Source organism: Pungitius pungitius, chromosome 5 (assembly GCF_949316345.1).
Source record: "Pungitius pungitius chromosome 5, fPunPun2.1, whole genome shotgun sequence".
NCBI classification, from domain to species: Eukaryota; Metazoa; Chordata; class Actinopteri; order Perciformes; family Gasterosteidae; genus Pungitius; species Pungitius pungitius.
The window spans coordinates 3,278,572-3,300,266 of NC_084904.1; the positions used below are offsets into that span (position 1 = coordinate 3,278,572).

Below are 21,695 nucleotides of genomic sequence, written 5' to 3' on the forward strand. Positions count from 1 at the left end.
AATATCAACATATTTGATATATAAACAAATAAATAAATATATAAAAACAAAAACACACACATATATACAGTATATATAATATCAACAACAAAATATAGATAGATTCATTAACATACAATTTGATGTGAATTCCTCAAAATAGCTGTCGATCTACCTACCTCTATCTTCGTGGTTATGTATCAATAAATCTGTCTATCCATCCATCTGTGTATCTCTATCTGTTAATCAGCGCATTATAGGCATATTGACGTGTTTCACAAGTTCAGCTGTGCGCATGCGCATCCGAACCTTTCCGCCTAGCCCTCGGTGCTACATGCACTTCCTCATTGGCGGAGAGAGCAAAGTGTTCTCACCCCGGCGACGTTTGTGTCAGAAAAAGCTACACCACGGGTTTTGTTTTCATCTTTTTGAGCCTCGCAAATGTCGAAGCCACCCCCGAAGCCGGCCAAGCCAGGTAAGAACTTTCGCCGCGACGGTTTGCGGTTCAAATGGTAGACCCAAAGTCCTGCTGTGCCTCCTGCGAGGGCTCAACACACCTTGTGGGCGGCGTGAGCTCAATGGGCGCACGGTGAGCACGTCGAGAGTGAGGAGCGAACGCTCGTTAGTGTCGTTTCTGTTCAACTTTCAGTGGAGGGGAGGCTCTTAAACTCGGATGTATGTAAATATCCACCTTTGCCTCAGCAATGCCCTTCGGTGATGATTGACAGTGGGATCCAACTCTTAGCAGCGGGCCTGTGTGACTTCCCTATTTCCATCACTCATGCAAGAACAGTGCAATCATTCAGTGGCTTTAGGTTGTAGGCTAGGAGGTGACAAGGAGTCGCCATGCTCGATGACAGCAGCGTCACTTCCTTCAAGCCCAGTATTCTTGTGACTCCATCCTAGAGATGGAGAAATGAGTGTATGGATACAAGTTCACTCAAAGCACATTTTGTGTACTTTTAAAAAAAAAACTTGTATACATGACTTTAGATGTGAAGGAATGACACTTACTTTGGTGGAAAAACCTATAGTTTGTTTCTGCGCAACAGGTGTCATGACAGGTGTAGAAATTGAAAGGTTAATACTAGAAAAAACATTTCCTCGTCACATGTGCTGTAAAACGTATGCTCAGTTTTCCGTTGACTGGGTATTCCCCTGGACGTACGTATACTTATCTTAGTCCCAATGAGATGGACAAAATACTCAAATATTAGACCACAAAGTTCATTTAACAGTTTTTTCTAAAATGTGTTTCAACAAAAAACAGACCATCACCAATCGCAGGGTCGATTTTTTTTTTTTCTTCACATTTTGTGCATCCAGCAGTCAGGTGTCAAAGTATTAAAAAAACAGTCAAAGCTGCTGGCACCAAATGTTAGAAAGTAGCTCTGAGAATCTATGAAAATACACGCTGTGCAGTCGGGAACATTTCTGCCGACATCTGTACCGTGTTTCACGTTTCACGTACTGGCCGAGGCCCAGTGACAAACAAAGAGCGCACGACCTTTTCCTTCATCCTGGGCGTGTTCATTCCCGAAGCAGCTCGATGACGCCACACCTGGTGGCGACGGGCAGGTGAGATCCTCTGTCCCCCCCGTCCTCCTTGACAGACCGACGGCTGGTTGGTGTGCTGCTGCCGAGTCTTCCGTTGTACCCTCACAGGGTCACGACTTGTGTGCTAGCTGATGGAGTTTCACTGGACCGTGAGCATCATGATCTTACAGGAGATGTACTCAAGCCGTAATGTGCTGGTGCGGGTTTTGGATGCTTCTAAAAAAAAACTTAACAGCCAGTGTTTGACATTTTGAGGAGCCAAAGCAAAATGTGGAATATATAATTTAGTGGGTACTTGAGGGGGATCTTTAGTTTATGTCCCTTGATTGCTTTCTTTATAAGAAAACAATGTCATCTAACTGACAGGACCAGGCTGTGAGGGTACTTTACTGTTACCTTGTGTTCTCTAATCTGTAAAGAGGAATAGAAGCAGGAATGTAGAGGACAACTCCAGAGATCTGTGTGTATTCTCTGGAGCAGCACATTACTGCGTCTGTGCTAATGACTCTGTGTGTTGTATTTTTGGAAGCTTTTGGTTTTTCGGGGTTGGGCTTTCCTGAAGGAATGGGAAAGACTAGACTGTCAAAGTGGCTCTTTCGATGAAATAACACAGCTGGATATAATTTAAAAGGCCACAAGCAAAACAAAATATACCGACCATGTTGCTCATTCTGAGGACATTTTTCTCTTGGGTCTTTGTATGAGCCTCGGGCTTTAAGATCCAGGCAGAAGGCAAACCAGTCGGCACAGGCCTCGGTGTGTTTTCGGGGACGTGACCGGGCCTGCAGAGTAGACACGGCACACAGTGGGCCTGTGCAGCCTCGCTCATTTGGAGACACTGTGGCAGTGTGCGCGCTAAACCGAAAGCCAGAAAACTAACAGCAGAGGGGAGGGAGAGGGGGGGGGGGGTCACAGCTCTCGCCCAGTAAGCCCCGTTAGCTCAACCAATCAGCATCTACCAGGCTCCAGTGGCCAGAACGGGTTCAGCTGCTACATTCCCTCCGGTATCTTTCCAGCAGCAGAGCCAACATCTGCAGAAAAACCTCCAGGCCGAACGCACGCTCCAGCTGTGCGTTTGTGTCCCTGCTCTGCGCGCACACACACACACATGTGTGTTGTTGTTGTTGTTGTTGGCAGGTGCAGAGTTGTTGTGGTGGGAGCAAAGTGCTCGAGAGCAGACATGGGAGCTGCGTGTCCAAGTGCAGGTTGCAAAGCTCGGTCACAAGCTGACGGCTCTTAAGTCAGGTGGCCGCCGGTGATTTTGGCGCTTCTGATTTATTCAGGCGGCAAACCTCCAATTCTGAAAGGTGAGGCCAATGTGAAGGAGCGTTCAATTTGTATATTTCTCTTCAATCGGCCATCAGGGGGAAAAAAAACTTAATCTTTATTATACAAAAGTATAGCGAAAATAAACTGTTTATTACTCCAGAATGTCCAGTGTCACCTCACTTTCTCAATTATATATTATATGTGTACTATTCAATAATTATAGGAATGAGGTTGACGTTTTACAAACCTGCAAATATTTCATCAACATGAAATCTCTGTTTTGTCTCAACTAGGCCAAGTCAAGGTGTTCCGAGCGCAATTCACCTTTGACCCCAGAACGGTAAGAGATCTCTGTTCCTTTTAGATGGATTGTTTTTCTTTTATTTGCTTGATTATTGAAAATGAGTCTATCTATTCATTGGACATGCCTCTTCCATGGATTCCAATATATGAATCACGGTAACGCCGTTACGGCAGCATCCCAAATCCTGTGCAGAATAAAAGCCAGAAATCTGCACATAAAATCACAGGTCAGGAAATCCTAATATTATATCCTATATATAATATATATAGGCTAATATTTTAGCCTTCTGCTAACTGTGGCCGTGGCTAAATATCACGCCGAACTGTCGCATTTATTTTCCTTTTACTGAAGCGCTTCCCGGATACAGTGGGGAGCTGGAGCCTCAAACCAGTGTGTCTGTTTACAATGAAATATTACAAATACGTTTAGAAAATTATCATTTCAATTCTGCCCAACAAGGCCAAAAAATACTGCCCATCCCAGGCTTAATGACAGTTTATGATTTTTCTCAAAATAAATATGAAAAATGTCTCATTTTCTCAGCTTGTTTTGCTATTCTTACATGGTTAGAAGCTAAAAATAATGAATGACTAATGAAATAACAAACTAATTATCATAGAAAAACTTAAAAATTGTAAAACCCTGTCACTAATGTCCTCCAACAGTTTCAGATTTAACCACATTCAAAGCAATCCTGATTAACAATGAGGGTGAAAAGGGATGGAATCAGCAGTCGTAGAATCAGTCTAATCCTGTGATGGCATAAAACTGGCTGATTAGTACATGGTCCCATTCTTATTTTTGTATTACAGCCAGATGAGCTGTTCTTTGAAGAAGGAGACATTTTGTACATCTCTGACACAGTGAGTAAAGCCTCAAAACAATACTTGCGCTCTTCCTCTTGGTGTCCCATCAGTTATACCCTGAATTTGCACTTTTTCTTCCCCTTTCTTTGGAAACCCAGTTGCAGTCTTTGCATTTTATGTCCCTTATTTATTTATTTTTACATTTCCTCCCTCCTGAGTACACTACGGTTTCCCTTCCATTTCAACACCATCATTAATATTCTTATTATACCCAGACTGACAGTAATTGGTGGAAGGGGACATGCCGAGGAAGGACAGGACTCATTCCAAGTAACTATGGTGAGTAAGCAACAGACAAGCCTGGAATAACCCTGATAGGGAGTTTCAGATAATGCACTAATGGTCTTGTGTTTCTAGTGGCTGAGCAGGCGGAGTCTATCGACAACCCAATGCACGAAGCAGCCAAACGAGGTGTGGTGACTATCCACAAGTGTTGTTGTTCGATGTTTTTGTGACCTTTTTAGCATTTTCTCTCTCTCCTTGCTGTGGTGCTGTTGCACTATTTGTATTATTTGTGCCCTTCTCAGTTTAACCCCTGGTGTGCTCATATTGGTTTATTTAAACAGGCAATCTGAGCTGGCTGAGGGAATGTGTGGAGAACAAGGTTGGAATCAATGGGCTCGATAAAGCGGGGAACACGCCCCTGTACTGGGCCTGCCACGGAGGACACAAAGGTAACAGACTGGCATGAATAACATGTTTGGGTTTACTCTTTCCTCATGACAAACCCTTCAGACTGGCAGCAGTGATGATTGGGCTGATGGATTGTGGGCAGTACTTTGTTGAGGCAGTAACTGAGCGTAATCCCCCAAATCTTGAAGTTCTACACAATATAATAAATGGAATATGTACTTTACATGAAGTACATAAAAACAGCAGCTTAGTCGATGAAACTGTTCCAGTTGGTCTGTGTTCCTCCAGTGTTCCCACGTGACCGTTATGTGATACTCAAATCAGTTGCTCAAAGTTCCCTTTTTTTTTTTTCTGTATCAGAAGTGGTGGAGGTGTTGCTAAGCCAAACCAACGTGGAGCTCAACCAGCAGGTAGGTTGAGTTTAAAAACACACCGAGGCCTGAATGTAGATTAACTAATGCATCAAAACATTGAGTTGCTGTTACTTAAAGAAATAAAGAAATACCTTTACCCGGCTTGTCTCTTTGCAGAATATTGACACGTTGAAATATTCATGGTGATTTAATACTATAATTTTTTGGGAAATGGACTAAATGTATCGTCCCTCTCATATTAATTCTACTTCATCAATAGACTCTATAGCATGAATGGATTCAAATGTATTAAAAAAAATCTAAGCACATAAGAATAATAACATTGATGCAACCAGAAATGAACAGGCAGGCTTTACTATTTTCAAAATATTTAACTTTTCAAAATTGTTTCGCCATATAACATATCCTACTTGAAGAATTACAAATCTGAAAAATGGGCTCCAAAATCTTCTTGCAAATTGTAAATGTTCTACAAAAGGGTTCTGTGAAAGCTGCAGGAAGCCTATATAGTCTATAGAAGTCTATATAGGGCCACTGTGGTTTGTGATTTTTTTTTTTTTTTAAAAGAAGAAAAAAAGAATTAACACATGTGAAGTGTGGCAAGAAAGAAACACTAGATCCATTCATGCAAGATGGGTGACAAAAGTAGTAGAAACGTGGTTTCTTCCGGGTTCGACATCTTAGTTTAAAGATGAATTTTTGTCAGTGATATTGATGCTTTGTGTTTCAGAATAAACTTGGGGACACCGCTCTGCACGCTGCTGCTTGGAAGGGTTACTCTGACATTGTGGAAATGTTGCTGACCAAGAGTGAGTGTTCCAGCCAGTGTTGTATTTGCTTTTATAAGAAAAGAAAAAAAACGGGCAAGCGGGTCATATTCTTTTATTTAAGTAGATATTGAAACGGAGCAGGTGAAACATCGAGTCAGAGGTCCATAAAAGTGTGGCTCGAAATGGAGGAAACGACAGCCAGCTGACACTTCTACCTGCGTCTCTTTCCGCGTGTAGCTTCTAGTCGTTTTTTTTTTTAGTGTGAATCTGCTTGTTTCAGATCCGAATACCGACATCAGGAACAACGAGAATAAGCTGGCCCTGGAGATGTCCACCAACCCAATGTGTGCTTCACTTCTCAAAAAGAAGCAGGGGAGCAGTAAGTACAGCTGCCACTGGGGGGCAGCATCGCAGCACCCACACGTGCCACTTACTGACACAGGGAATAGGGGAAGAGGGTAGTAGTTTTATTGTTTTCCCTGAACTGGAGTAAACGGTCAGCATCTGTGCAACAAAGGTCAGGAATTGTTCAAGGATCGTGGCTGAGACTCGGATACATTGTGAACTCCACAAAAGGCCACATGCTTAGGAACTCATTTTGCAAGAGATGCAGCGGATCTACGACGCTAACAAATTAAAGTTCATAGGTTTGCAGATGCATACAAGCGTGGAACTAGTGCAATATTCCTGTCATTAATTGTCCATTTCTCCTGTCTCAGGCGTCACGCGCTTACACAGTAACGCTGAAGAGTATTTGGACGATGAGGACTCGGACTGAGCCGGGCCGGGTCGAACCGTCTTCACTGTGTTCCATCTGGTTTTGGGGAGGGAGGGAGGAGGGAGGGAGGGAGGGATCGTGGAGTTTAGAGAGATTTATTACAGACGACAAATGGATTTGCTGGTCCCTTTCCACCTGTAACTCAATTTTAATTCCATTATCTTGTGCAAACACCTCAGCATCACCTCATTGTCAGTTTCAAAGCTTTGAATTGAGGCGTTTTAGAGTTTGCCACTTGAACCTGCCGGGGATTTGTCTTTGATGTTGCAAACTGTAATGGAGAAGGATGCCAAAGCGCTAACATACAGATTGTGTATTTAACCCATTTCCACTGGGCATTACCAGTGCAGATTGAAAGATTGGTCTGGTTTGTGTCTATTTAAGTCTGAGTGCTCCACCTGAATTACTGAACCACAAAATCCGTCAAAAGAAATTGGAAATGCCTTATTTTCTACAGCTTGGAGCGCTAACTATGAGAAATGTATACGTACATCTGGGGGGCAATGCAACATTTGTATCCAAGCTTGATATTTGCTTTTTTAATGAAGAGTGCTGAGAAACCCAATGAGATGTTCTTGTGTAATCTGTAAGGGTGTCTGCGTAAAAAGGCCTAATATGGTCATTTTAATAATCATAAGGTAATATTCCAACCCCTCTATCATGAGTCACTTGCGCAGCACATGTTTTGATCTGTAATAACACCTGCACTGCTATTATTGATCAGTTGAGTTATACAAATTGCAACCCCTGTAAAACAGACTTTAGGTAACTCTTCTTTCAAGCTTTTGATGGTGTGTTTTCCATTCTGGGAGAGTTTTCTTTGCTTCTTTCCTACACATTTAATATATCCATCTGGAGATTAATTAATAATATATATATAAATATATATATTATTAAAGTGCCTTAAGTGTGATATAGAAGTGTCTTCTGTTATGTATCAATGTGAACCTGCTTTTGTCTTCTGAGGTTATGAATTACTTAAAATGATTCCTATCTGCTTTGTTTGATCTACAATAAAATATTTTTAACTTAAAATGTCATGTTGTCATTAATTGGCTGTGAGAAACTAAAAAGATACAGGATACAAAAGGACACATGTGTAAAATGAAATGTGTGAGGATTTTTCTAGATTCTAGTAAATCCCTCAAAGCTTCTCACAGAGAGCCTGATAATAAACCAGTGTGCTAACAAACACTTGGTAGAAGGGAGTGCAATGACATGTACAAATTTGATGTATGCATAAACATACATGGCTAGTGAAGCCGATTCTGATTTTGAAGTAGGGATTAGAGGAATGTGTGAATAAAGTTTATTTTTCTTGGTTGCTGACTTTACTTTATAATCTGTTGAATCACAACCTCCACAGACACATTTTTGTTTAAACTGATTTCCATTAGTTTAGTTTCTTTCCATGGTGTCCAGGACGAATATGTTACTCTACGTAAAAGACCTCAGACATTTGGGAGGGCGGGACTCACAGGTTCAATTTATATGTCAAAATATACCTAAATGCATAAAATAAAGCTGATACGCCAATAAATGCCAAAACACGGTATGAAGCATTTTAAAGTCGGTTCAAAAGTCAAAGAATTCCTTTATTACAAAGTCAGCATGTTGATGAGGATTCCAAAGAAGGCAAGAAAGGGCAGACAGAAGCAGAGCAGGTCTCTCCTGAGGGGTTCAGGTGCACGCTACACGACTGCCAGGCCAGAGAAAAACAACTAAACGCGATGTTAAAACAACTCAAAAAGATATAAAAAACCCCACCTCTCCACACTTTACACAGAGGGAACAGAAGCAACTGGTATTTTTCAAGACTGGTCCAGCCTAAAACCATTCAACTGCCTTGCGGGTCCTTCTCAGGGGTAATTATTTATCCGCAGTCAGCATTCACATCGGGAACCAGCAATCTTTCCTGGTATAAAAATCGGAAATCCGGTCCCCCTTCACTGAGGAGTGGCTAGTGGAAGCGTTTTCCTACTGGATGGGAATATGTCTGCAGCTGAAAAGTCAGACCGAGGGCATCCTGCAGCAGCAACTACCCAGCAAGACGATGTGAGGAGGGAGGTAGCGTCTTCAAAGCAAACCACCGCTCTGGGATTTATTTGGGACGGCCGAGGCAGACTTTCCCCTGGGGGGGGGTTTCCCCATTGTTAGCAGTATCAAGATTTATGGCTCAACTTAGCAATAAATGCTGATAAATACGCTGCCCTTCGACAACAATGGAGCTCACCGGGGAACCGAAGGATTCGGTTTATTCGTGGGTGCAGCAGGAGATTTAAAGGAAGCTGTTTGGATTCATTTATAGGCCTCCAGTAATAGAAGGTAGGACTGAAACGCACAAGACATTCATACGCAATTCACTACACAGTGGCACGCATTCTCACACAGACGTGGTCAAAGCATTAGCTGCCAACCAATTCTGTGAGTTTGAACAAATTTGGCCCCAATGGAACAATGGAAAAGTTTGACATTGGGACAAATATGCTTAATATTTTTTGGGATTTTTGTTACCCAAAAACCAGCAATTAAATCTTAAATGGTCAGACTGGCCCCCTACCCCGGGTAGATGGACCAATTGGTGATTTTACAAATCAATTGAGAAGAAAAAAAGCAAACAACTCCTTCCATAATGTGTCGATTACTGTGACGTTGTTGTTACCAGGCAACTTGTCTCCTGTCTAGGAGAAGATATGCTAACCTACTGCTGCCTACAGGCTATTGGGAAGTTCTCTAAAAATGGGCAAAAACCCCCAAACAAAACCAAAATGTTGAACCATATGTGTGAGTAGGGGCAAATAAGGGGCAAATAAGGGCCCACTTATTTTGATATAAGAGTACTTATACCAGATAGCTATATGATGATCATTTGTAGACAGAAAGCCTTCATTTCAGAACATGGAGCCAATCACAAGCAAAAGGACAAATACTGATATGCTTCTGACCCCTTCATCCTGTGATCCTGCTGCTCTGATAAAAGCAGCCAAGAATGAAGATGCCGACCGAGAAGGCACATCTGAGCGTAAAGTGTATTCATGTAATAAAGCCTTTTTAAAACACCAGCTGTGGGTGCTGTTTAAGACTTGAAGGGAGCTGTATGAAAAAATTAAAAATCATCCCTCAGTTTCTTGGCCAAACATAAATAAGTGAGTTTTTTTTGCTTCTTCATGGCCGACAGATTGTGTGAATAAGACCAGATTCATATCATCAGAACATGTTTCTAGGCCGTTAAATGATGCTGTTGATGTTTAGCTATGGGCTTATTACTGATAATCTCAGGTGCTATTAATGTTTTAATTAACTCTTAAAAGAAAAGATTATTCAGTTTACAACGTTTTTACTGAGCAGCAACGAGATATTGAAGACTCGGAGTAAACATGTTTTCATTAAGGTAAAAAAAAAAAAAAAAATCATCTTTTTATAAGTTCCTTTATGAAAGACCTCATTAAAAAGGTGAAATTCATAGAATCTGTTGATTTTCAAAGTAAACGCTAAAATTTATTGAAGAATTAATCAGGCACTGAAGAAAAGTCCCGCCTTTCAACCACTCTTTGAAGAAATAAAATCAGACTGGAGCAGTGGCAACGTACCAATGACACGTTTACTACTAAAGGAGGACGAGGAGTGAAGGGAGGGGGAGTATTTCCTGGTATTCAGACCATTGAAATGAAAACGGTAATACTGACGGACTCAAAAGATGACATCTCACTAGCAAGTGCATGCACACACCATGGACACATGAATTCATTATTGCACATTCAGAAGCACTGCAGGTTACATCAGAATGAAACCTGTTGAAGGAGGCTGTTTTTGTTTCCATTGGCTCAGGTAGCAAGCGGTCTCCCTTCGAAATGGATCAAGTGTTAACGGTCTGAATTCCAGTAAATACGACTCGGGAGTCAAAGCAGCTCAGGTTGCGTTTCACAGATGAACAACTGTTGCTGAATACTGAACTCAAGAGCCCTCAGAATCCCACCAGAAATGTGAAAACACGTAAAAGGCCTTGATATGAAATAATTAACCTCACTGTGATTGCCAGACTTGAACTTCAGGACCATCATCGTGAAACCTACATGGGTGGCGTTGAACTTGCCAGGGTCTTCTGAGGCAGTTAGAAGATAGCGAGTGGTCCTTATGACCAAAGACCCCAAAACACATTGCTGTCAGCCTGCCTTGATCTCGCTCTATCGGCGTCTCTCACAAGCTTCAACAGTAACGGGTTGTAACTAAATTCATTCGGGGCTGCGGTCTGACCGGTTTTGTGACACCTCCGTTTCCAGTCTGCCGTGACCTTTACACGAACAAAAAAGGTCACAGGAAGGTCACTCAAAAACAAAGATTAAGGTCATTTATATCCCGCAGGTTCAGAATTAGAGCGCGTGGAAGAACAATTAAAGACGGCTTGTTCCGACTTTGTGAGGTATAAAATAATGGAAATCTTTGTTTAAATAAATTAAATTAGTTGTAGGGTGGTTAGAAAAATTAAAAAGGAAATAACTGGGATAAAACATGTGACACCTTGGACAATCAGTTAATAAAAATTCCCTCCCAGAAAATACATTTAACTGATTTTTCTCTTTTCTATTTTTTTGCAAAAATGAAAATATATTTTTTCAATGTTCATTGCAAGTTTCCATTTAAAAAAAAAAAAAAGATAGTACGAAGGAGTCCTCTTTGAAATATATCTACAGCTGTACAATAGGTCTTGCAAGTGAATTCATGAAAAAAAAAAAAAAGAATTAGCACATTATTTTACATAAAAAAGCCTCTTTACAGATATGGGTTAAAAAGTGTCATATTAAACAATATATAAAAAGAAGATAGAAAGAGCAGTTTGCTAATGGGACTCCTGGAGATTCGTCTTTTCTTCGATAGCCTGTTTCACTATTTCAGCCAACTTCAAGCGGTCCACTTTATCGGAGAAGGATCGTCCTGCAACGAGAGGGTTGGCGGTCAGGCACCTCGGAATGAAACAAACTTTGTATGGACATTAACAAGTGGGCTGTGTTTGTGACCGATGTTCAGCGTCATTACAGCTAAACAAAACACATTCAGGAGCTAATGTCAAATGAATTAATCAAGAAAAACTAAAAAAAATGGTACCGACCGCCCCAGCTGAGCCCCGGCAGGCCGTCTCTCAGGTGTTTACAGTCTCTGTTGAACCTCCAGGCTTCATACATCACTTCATTCAGCTTCTCATCCTCGTTTTCTCCTGGACAAACACAAACAGTCACTCCAGAGGCTGCGCTCGCTCTCCCTCTCTCGCAGTGATATTTAACATTAGCAACATTAGGCCCGTCACCTTTACTTATTCAGCAAATATTAGGAATGGAAAATATATCTATTTTATCAAAATCATTGGCATGACTTGGTGTGGTCTTTTATCAGTTTGTGTACTTACCAGACTGTTCAGGTTTTTTTTAATTATTGTATATGGCCAAATCCATATTTCTCACCCCTAATTATTGCTTAAGTGTTTATTTATTATACCTTCATTAGTTATTACTTTGAGAGTCCTACATAGCAAATGTTAAGTTATGACCAATCTTCGTCCTGTTTTCACCTTCAGCGAGATATGCCGTCGGTGGTGTAATGTTTCGCAGGTAACTATACAGGCAAACACTGACGTGCAACACAAACAGTGCACAAAGTATGTATTCAGCAAAATGCTTGACCATTACTGCGTTGTGTTTACTGACCAGCTTGTGGTAGTATACACTGTGCAATGACATCTCGTAACTTCTCCAGCGCGACGTTGGAGTCTTCACCTCCGATCTCTGGGTCATGGATGAAGAAACTGTCACTGGGCTTGGGGCTGCAACATGGACGTCAAAACATCAATCTCCATAACATCAATCTCCATAACAATTGAGAGAAACGTCCAAGAAGGGAAAGAGATTTTGGTTTGGGATTTAGCAGCGAGTAAAGCTCACCTAGCTACACAATCTCATCAGACTGCTAAAGTTAAGAAATATAATACTGTTTACTCCTTAAAATAATTAAAAGGTGACAAAATCCCTGGTACCCTAGTAGTTTGCGCTTCCTGAGGATTGGGTTGTTGACAGAGTTTAGAGGCTTCAGGCTGACGTTCAGATCTTGAATCCTCATGTTAGCCAGCTGCTCTGCGTGGGCCTGCTGGATACCAGCGACTACCGCCTGGAGGGAAGACCAGGAAGAAGAGGACACTGGTACGCTGGACTAACTTGCAGCCAAGATTTTTGGGGCACCTTTAGCCTCCCGCTCACCTTGTCCATCATCATCTGGGCGGAGGGCAGCACGTTGTCGAGGGCCTCGGTGCAGTTAAGCCAAGGGTGAGCCAGGACTCCCTCAATAGTCAGCCTCTCCTCCGGCTTCACCTTCAGCAGCCTGCAGGGGGCGCACGGGGACCCAAAAAGGGTCACGCGAAGACGCGAAGACGCAGCAACGCAATGCTTTGTTCGGAGACTACAGCAAGAGGAGATAACAGGACACTGGGGGGGGGGGGGGGGGGAGACAAACTGAATGACTCACTTGCGTACGATGTCCTTGGCCATTTCGGAGATCTGGCTCCACTCATCCTCAGGGAAGTCAAAGCTGCCCGTCATTATCTTCTTCCTCATGTCCTTTGGGATGGTGCGGCTGTGGTGCTTGGAGTAGAAGGGGGGGTAGCCGCACAGCATCACGTAGATGATCACGCCGAGGGACCACAGGTCACAGCTCTGCCGAGCAATCGGGAAGAGACGGAATTATTGAAAGTGACATCTGCCGATTAGGATTGGTTTTTAAGAAATACTCGCCAGCAAAATGCGTAGTTCAGCGGGTTTGGGTCTCACCTTGTTATAGGTATAAGGAGTAGGGGAAGTAGGTATAATTCCAGACTTTTCTTTTTGGTGTCTTCTTTGAGCCTCAAGTACCTGAACAGAAACAAGAGCAGAAGGAAATTGTGAAATGGGCTTCAGCTTTCACCCCCGTCTAAGACGTCACATGGTGTGTGAGACTCTCATTCCCGTTTTACCTGAGGTGCTACGTAGTAAGGAGTGAACTGAGGGGTCATCAAGTCTCCTTGGTCGATTTTGGCAAAGCCAAAGTCGCACAGCTTCACAGGTGCATCCTGTGGAAAGAACAGCATCAGGGAGGGAGGAAGGAAGATGAACACGGAGAGAGAACAGAAACAGATTTCTGGCTTTAGCTTCACCCAACATAGATCTGCTGATTTTTAAGTCCAAGACTGAAAATGCAAATAGTCCAGACATATCTCCTCTTCACAGGGCCTCAAAAACTAAAGCTGCAGCCTCACAGTCCGGCAGAGGTGAATTCTCTTTGTAGCAAAAGCAACAGTTGGGGTGAATTTAAAGTATTTCTGTCCACAACTTACCAGAGAATTATCCTTAAAGAGCAGGTTCTCTGGCTTCAGGTCGCGATGTGCAATATTCAGGGAGTGACAATGTTCCAAGGCTTGACTGATCTACAGGGGGCAGAGACATCAGACTGAGACACCACTCCTGTCTCTGTGTGTTTGTGTGTCCAAAAAAACATTTCAAACCCACTTGATTTGAGCTGGTGTGTGTGTGTGTGTGTGTTGCTTCTTTTCCCCATGATCTCACAGTTCAACTACCAAATGTGCAGCTTTATCCAAGCAGTGGGGCTACGTGTGACATGTGGAGGCCGTCAGTGTTTCTCACAAGTCAAACAGCGGTGGACAAAGACTGGAATTAAATATCGAGCACATTTCATTGAGGACTAAAAACACCTCGTGTGTGTCTTCACTCGCCTGTTTTGTGACCTGACTGGCCATCTTTTCAGTGAAGTGCCTGTGCTGACTGATTCTGTGGAACAGCTCGCCACCCTCCATCATTTCCATAACTATCAGGAGTCGCGCTCTGAAGCGAGAGAGCAGGTGTGGGTGTGTCAGGGGGGAAGAGCAAAAGAGAGGAGATTCCAAAAGGATTCACACACACACACACACACGGAGCACTCTACCTCGGGCTGGACTCATGTGGGAACTGGACGCTGTTGGCATAAACCTCCAGGATTTGCACTATATTCGGGTGGTTGGCACACATCATATGGAGACGCACCTGAAGGGGGAGGGAATCAAAACACAGCGGACTGTCATTTACTGCAGCGTTTTCAAAGAAGGATGAACACCTGGAAACTGAAAGGCTGTTCAATGCTGCTCACCTAGAAAATAACGATATCTTTTACCGTAGCTTACGGATTGCATTTAAATGCAGAATAAAAATGTTTTAGAAAAGCATCGAGGTTAGGTTTGAAGAAAAGATGGTAAAAGTCCCTGAAGATGACATTGTTGGGCAGTAATCTGTGTGCGTTTGTGTGAGGCTGCTTGTTTTGACGGCGCGTGTCACTGCTCGGCTGTCGCGTAAGCCGCGGGATCAAAACAGAAGTCTTCTAATGACGACGAGACAGCGTTAGGGACAAACTGATAGCACACAGGCACAGGAGACGAGGAGAGACAGATAAAAAAAAGGCAGGCAGACGGAACAAAGAGAGCGACTCTGACCTCGTTCCTGGCCTTGGGCCGATCAATAAGGATCTTCAGGGCCAGGCGCTCCTGAGAGGACTTCTTCACACAAACTCTAAACAGGGGGGAGAAAAAGACAAAAACAAAAAGAGTGAACAACCATCTCAGCCAGTAGGATAATCCCACCTGTGTGACTGATGGGATCATGAATGAATACGGATGTTTCTGGAGTCCTGCGGGACAACTTGTTATTTTATTTTGTGAAGGCTGCTCATCAGTGTTCTGAATCCTCGTCTGTTAAACGTGAATCACTAGAAAGTCCCCGGCCAGACAGGCATTCAGACCCCATTCTTGATGAGGATAAAGAAACATGATGGTCACCAAAGCAAGCCAATGTCATTAATGCAGCATTAAAAAAAAACACACACACTTGTTTATTTTGCATCAGCTCGTTTCAGGTCCCCATCGAAGTGATTCGCTACGCAGAGTGATCACTTTCCTGTGAATCTAAACAGGTCGAGCAATGTTCAGCCGCCAAAAATAACTTTGTGATGCTCGTTTAGAGGGTGCGTTTCTATAATTATATCATTGTAATAGGGTTGAGTCTACTGTCCAAAGTCAAGCAATCCGTGCGATAAGAAGTTAAATTTGGCCTGACACAAAGCAGTAGAGTTAAGAACATTATTTTGTAAACATCCCACCTTGTTTTTGGAACATGAGAATCTCGTCTACATCTGGAATAAGAGTCTAACCATCTGACTCCTGTTTTTTTTTTAATGTATACTCAAGGTTGAGCATTTGTTGAATGACTTCTGGAAATGATGGTAGTCTTCAAAACTTCGATCTACGTTTCACTATCCGAGAACCTCCGATCAACTCGTTACCCTCTACGCCAGCGGCGCCTCAAACATTCACCAACCAGCAACCTCAGATTACACTATTAAAGCATTACTGTGAGGAACATTCAGCTTCGGCCAAAGTCCACTTTACTGGAAAGCAATACCTACCTAATGAATAACAAGAGTTGGGCGGCGGTGGGGTTGTGAGATAAAGGAGGAGAAACCAGCAGGACTGACACAGACAACTATCCCAGTCTGTGCTTTAGACTGGCATTAGGTAAAAGTCCTCGCTGCTGGCTTGTACCACTGGGTAAACATTTGATCAAATCGCATGTGGAACAGAACCTGAGGAAACAGACAACTTGTTTTTTTCCCGTTTTTTTTTTTAAAGACCATCTCGAGCGAGTTCTCCCGTGTTCATGTTTCCGTTTTAAGGGGTCGAGGGACAAAATGCGTCAGGTCGGATGGATTCCTGCCCAGGATGCGACAGTCACGTGGTTTGCGTCGGAGCCAAATGGGCCCACGCAGACTACAACGACGGCACCGCTGCCAGACGTCTCCACACTCCAGCAGGGATGGTGTTACAAAACAGAATAACGGCCAAATGCGGAGGAAATGTTGCCCGTCGCCATGACGGCTGGGCATCTACTATTTTGCTAGTTTAAAATAGTCAGGGATAGAAGACGTAGCATTTTCAATTGAATGTTGGCAAGTGTTAAATCTAAAAATAATTGAGCGGATAGAAATGTTCAATGGCTACAGTGTTGTATGAGCGCACGACTTCATTCCAGAACCCGGTGTCCCACCAGTGGCTCCAGTCAGTTAAATCCCCATCCGGCCTCATAATGTGTCCACGCGTCATGGACAAAGTCAAACGTTGCAGCTGGAATGGTACCACATTGACCCGGATGCAATGAAACCACACGAGAAGCAACATGTGGGACTACAACCACACAATACAGCAGCATTCACAACTGTGGGTTAGTCCTGCACCCCACATATATCGAAATATTGAACTCCTTTTAATCCTTTCTTGGGATGCATTATGTTCCGATCCAAACAACGACTAGGAAGCCGCTTCGATGTCCGCAGACGACTTTCTGTTGACAGTTCTCTCAATGCAACGCGGTTCTGGACACAAAAGGTTTAACACCAACCCAACGCAGGAAGACAGTGGGGGGGGGGGGGGGAAGTACTTCAGACACACTCACCTGACGGGTCCACTGATGCCGGCTCCCAACTTCTGCGTCCAGTTAATGTTGTACTCGTCGAGAATGGATGTCTCCTGAAACCACAGACCAAAGGCTTGATCGGGCGTGCGGAAAGAAACGAGAAGCAAACTTTTATGCAATAGTCCCCCAAGACGAGATCACAGTAGCACACCTGTGGCATGGAGCACAAAACAAACGCTCCTGTCTGGACAGGACCCTCCCCTCAGGTGCAAGGGCTCTCACTCAGTGAGAGGCTGTATTTGTTAACCTCAGACCTGACGTGTGATGCCTGGGAGTTCATCGGGTGCTTTGCCCTCGTCCACCCATCTGCCGATGGGTTTTTCTAATTACTCTGGTCTCTCTGCACACAGGTAAAAACACACAGAGGCCAAGGGACCAGCTTTTGAAAACACAACTCCTGGCCCGGCTGCAGTAACCGCTCTGCATTGGTTGCGCCCGTTGACCCGGCCGACATTATGGTCGTCCGACAATGCCGCTGATCGGCAGGAGGCCACGCGGGGGTTACTGTGGAAGAGCTGCTGATGCACTGGGGCGGTTCCATAAGTGATTACTGATGTAACCAACTAAGAGACAAGAGACAACATTTGTTAATTAGTTATCATGGCCTAATGATGAACGTGCCGCCCCCCCCCCCCCCCCCCAGCACCTGCTTCCCCGGAAGATTTAACCCTGCAGTGCCTCCCGGTTCAAACTGGGCCCTTAAGTCAACTAGGAGAGGATACTGGGACCTAAAGTCTTAAAGCCACATCAAAAAGGAAAACAACAGAGGAGAAAGCTAATTTTTATTAACGTGGACATTTGGATTACATATTGACGTATGCCGTCCAGACGGTTGCCGCAGCAGCCGCGCACTGCTCTGAACTCATCCATTGCTCCTGCCACCGTGTCCTCGTCTTTCACTAAACAGCCTCTCAGTCCACACTGTCGGACCGGATGGCCAGCAGCCCACTGACTGCAACTCGCTCACTAGCCAATACGAGTGTGTGACAGACAACAGCTTGTGACACAAGTGATGAATCAAACTTCCATGCCTAAATAGTAACACTATAATCAAAAGCTGAGCCATGATGGGCATAGGTCCCTATGACAAGGTTGACTGTTTTCTTAAACCTTTTATTTTGGTCTAACTGCCCAGGGGGCGGCTTTTGAGGAAGGCCTGATGGATTGGGTTGTCAGGGTCGCAATTTAGGTTTTGGGTCAGGTTCAGTGTATTCTAATGGATAGGAATGTTTTACATTTCATAGTCAGCATGGTTTGTCATGTTTTCCAGTTTTAGCACCATGAATATTTCCAAATTTGAGTTCTATTTCAGTGAAGATGAGGGAACAAGCCGACACTCTTTAAAGTTACTAACCCCACACATTTATTAAAATAGAATGATCAGAGAATTCTTTTAATGTGAGCCAGCACACTGCAGTAAATGGTGTGCCACTGCCAATGGGCACCATATTTTCTCCTCGCTGTCCTTGCCCAGTCCAATCTGGTCCGTGTGAACACGCACTGACCATAATTGCGATTCATGATGGGATTCAAAAGCAACTAGGGGCATCTCAGCTGTCACACCTACCCAGGGATCTGTACCACAACCTTCATTCCTTTGAAAGTTCTGACATCACGACACCCAAACCCTGGCGGTCCTTTGTCTAACAAAGCCGGTGGTTTTGGTTAAGTCCAAAGTTAGGAAACAAACCCATTAAGCCCTCGTCTGGATAACTTCCCAAGTGTGTTCCAGTTCTCGGTGCAACCACCTCGGCCAACCCGGCATTAGGTACATTCTGACACTCTGACAGCAGGGGGACAGGGTCACTGGGGATCACATTTTTATTGCTTCCATAAATGCCTGAGCAATGACGGAAGCGGACCCTGGAGTAAATCCCGGAGCCGGCGTGTATGGCAATATGACCATGACCATGCAAGATAGATCAGAGCTGCACAGTAACGTTTTACAGGAGGGAAGAACTTCACATCTACACATTGTTCGCGATTCATATTCTTACTGTTTGCAAACAACAGCAAAAACTCTGGCGCTGTGGTGTTTTATAACAACATTCAAGTGTACCTTCAAGTGCAGCCTTCATTGGAACCACTATAAATGCAAGGGGCAATTAAGAGTCAGCAGACTGAAGTAACGATGACAACCACGCTGTACACACCAAACCAAAAGCATCAAGTGAGGGTTTAGCCAGCTTCAGGCCAGCATCGCTCAATTGACTTCATTGCTTCAAAAGGTCATGAAATCAAGACAAACGTATCACTCCTACGAAAGTTACAATTACTGCGTCGTCTAATTTCACGAAGCTTGACATATTACTTTGGGGGGGGGTTACCTTGATGAACTTGTCCGCGTTGTTATCCTCCGACATGGTGCTGTGCTCTGGACAGATGGAGTCTGCCTCGCCAATCTCACACAGTTTTCTCTGACCTTCACAGAGCTTCGGTCTCGCAGCCCTGGGCTCGACCAAGGCTTGTGTATGCAACTATTTATGACGGAACAAGGCCATTGGGGCAAAATGATATTCGGCCAGCGGTCAACGAGAGCTCTCCTCCGTCCACCGGGGAACTTGATGCCCACCGGGCGGAAGGATGTGACGTTGGATCGGGCCAGCGGGGCTCACCACCTCGGGGTCCGACTCGCTCTTCCAGTAGTCCTAAACTCAGTGCGGTGACCATGTAGAGTGCCAGACTCCGAGCAAGCCTAAACAGAAGAGCCGGAGTCCGATGTGGACTAGCCCTACCACTTTTGGAGGCGCAGAGACCATGGGACAAAGTGTATTTTTAGCAGAGCAATGACAGCAGCGCTCTGCAAAGACACCGGCGGCGGGCTAAGTCGGCTAGTGCCACTCCATCCTGGGCTCGGGGTAGACGGTCTCGCTACAACGGCACCCGGCAGACAGAAAACCGACCGAGATGTGCTCTGAAGATCGCAGAGAGGTCTCCTCGATTAGCGCTGGGTTGATCAGACAAGACGAGCACACAGTGTTCCCAGAAGCACAGCAGCCTATTATGTCGTCGAGCCGAGCCTGCTATCGGGCTATCGGGTTAGCTTAGCTTTCGCAAGTTCGTTTTCCAGCTCTCCCCCAAGCGACAGATGTTAACATGTTCCCGTAAGACAGAGCTGTCCTGATACAAATCGGCGCTCGTATAACGCAGTCTCAGAGATGGAAAGGGTTCGGGGAGAGTGTTTCCTGAGGTGACCAAGGAGGCACACACATCTCTGCACTATTTAGCTAATCCCACGGTTGCTTGTCAGAGGGACCACCATGGACTGTATATGAGAAGGGGAATGCATAACTAGAGTCCCGTGATGAATGCCGGATTAAAAACAGACATGATTTATAAATTTGTATTTTTAAAAATCGTTTTTGGATAAGTATGGTTTTACAGAGAGTTCATTTGTAGTTTTGGAACCTACTAAGCGTGTAGTGCTCGCAATATATATTTTTTTATTAACTGTCTATGAAATACATTTGGAAATGGTCAGACCCCGATGGGTCCTTAAAAGGCCCCGGCGTTTTTCTTTAAATAAACTTTATTAACTGTTAGCATTTTGCACGAACAATGGGCAAACTTGACATGTAGTACACCGCAACACAGTAGCTTCTACACGCATTAGACACGCAGATAAAGAAAAAATTAATAATAATTTAAAAAAATCAAGTTTACTGTCTCTTGTCTGTTCAGAGCAGATAAACAGTCGGAAGATAATGAGAATGTTATCGTGATGCATCTTGTTTAATTAACGCAAAAACAATTTTGTAGGGATGTGGTATTGAGTAATTTTAATGGTGGATTGATTGAATTAAAAAATAATTGCATTTTTATTTGGCCAGAATATTAATGTGATACAAAGCACTCTGACGTAGCATACGGATTACATTTTCATTTTAAGAACATTTAATTTATTGACTGGGTAGCTGAACTAAAGGATAGGTGTGCCCACACAAATATGCTTAGCCAATATTGGAAGTGTGGAAAAAGTGGTAAATCGTCTTTTTTGTTGTACCACTTTTCCCGATCCATCCATTCTTCATAATCTGTCTGTATATATCATATTTCATTTAATTTCAGTTATTGAGGATTCTTTTTATTATTTATTACTTAAAATAGTTTTTATTGTACAATGTCTGCTTACAGTTTAACTTTTCCTGCTGTAAATTTCCCTGCCGCATCATAGGAATACAGTGGCATGTTTTTTTTTTAAGTTTAAAAGTTGTACAGAACTCCTTTTTATTCTAATAAATCTGTTGCCAATATGAATAGATGTCATATACACGTGAAAGTCTAATAAGCAGATGTATTTCATTGAAAATATCGGAAGTTTACTTTTTTTCTCTTCATTCAGGTCATTTTCAATTGTGTATATGCAAAAATAAAGATGGTGAATATCTTGAGTTCAGTGGTGGAATGTTTACTGTGTTTATGTTTTATTTAAAAGTTATGTCTAATAATCCTTCTTTATCTTGCATTCTGTCTAACTTAAATAAGATAAATAAACACAGTTAGACGTTGATTCAATTAATTCAGTACACAAGGCCTTTACAATGAATACAAATGTTTTGATTTTCCTCCAATGACGCACCATTAGATATTTTAAAGAAAAAATCATCAATGTATACATTTATTGAATAATATA

At 43.3% G+C, this 21,695-nt stretch overlaps 2 protein-coding genes across 2 annotated transcripts; one reads left to right on the top strand and one right to left on the bottom strand.

Moving 5' to 3' along the window:
* The first annotated feature begins 178 nt into the window (after positions 1–178).
* ostf1 (osteoclast stimulating factor 1) lies at positions 179–6,613 on the top strand. Its single transcript, XM_037481964.2, has 10 exons — positions 179–454; positions 3,099–3,145; positions 3,922–3,972; positions 4,191–4,254; positions 4,333–4,386; positions 4,542–4,649; positions 4,969–5,018; positions 5,713–5,791; positions 6,033–6,131; positions 6,472–6,613. The coding sequence occupies exons 1-10, from the start codon at positions 421–423 to the stop codon at positions 6,528–6,530; spliced, it is 645 nt and encodes a 214-aa protein (XP_037337861.1). The 5' UTR covers positions 179–420; the 3' UTR covers positions 6,531–6,613.
* A 1,491-nt stretch (positions 6,614–8,104) lies between these two features.
* Positions 8,105–20,335, bottom strand: mapkapk5 (MAPK activated protein kinase 5). The gene is made up of 14 exons (XM_037481956.2): positions 19,390–20,335; positions 17,042–17,115; positions 15,031–15,106; positions 14,490–14,587; positions 14,281–14,389; positions 13,885–13,974; positions 13,525–13,620; positions 13,343–13,423; positions 13,041–13,228; positions 12,776–12,896; positions 12,556–12,686; positions 12,230–12,345; positions 11,638–11,742; positions 8,105–11,462 (listed from the first exon to the last, which is right to left on the bottom strand). The coding sequence occupies exons 1-14, from the start codon at positions 19,423–19,425 to the stop codon at positions 11,368–11,370; spliced, it is 1,416 nt and encodes a 471-aa protein (XP_037337853.1). The 5' UTR covers positions 19,426–20,335; the 3' UTR covers positions 8,105–11,367.
* Positions 20,336–21,695: the final 1,360 nt, after the last annotated feature.

Excerpts from the sequence above, each read along its gene's own strand:
- ostf1 (XM_037481964.2), top strand. The coding sequence starts at position 421 with ATGTCGAAGCCACCCCCGAAGCCGGCCAAGCCAG. Across the intron at positions 3,973-4,190 it reads TTTTGTACATCTCTGACACA|ACTGACAGTAATTGGTGGAA; the intron begins GTGAGTAAAGCC and ends TATTATACCCAG. Across the intron at positions 5,019-5,712 it reads ACGTGGAGCTCAACCAGCAG|AATAAACTTGGGGACACCGC; the intron begins GTAGGTTGAGTT and ends TTTGTGTTTCAG.
- mapkapk5 (XM_037481956.2), bottom strand. The coding sequence starts at position 19,425 with ATGTCGGAGGATAACAACGCGGACAAGTTCATCAAG. Across the intron at positions 12,346-12,555 it reads AGGAAGCGCAAACTACTAGG|CCCCAAGCCCAGTGACAGTT; the intron begins GTACCAGGGATT and ends TCCATGTTGCAG. Across the intron at positions 11,463-11,637 it reads GCCGGGGCTCAGCTGGGGCG|GACGATCCTTCTCCGATAAA; the intron begins GTCGGTACCATT and ends CTCTCGTTGCAG.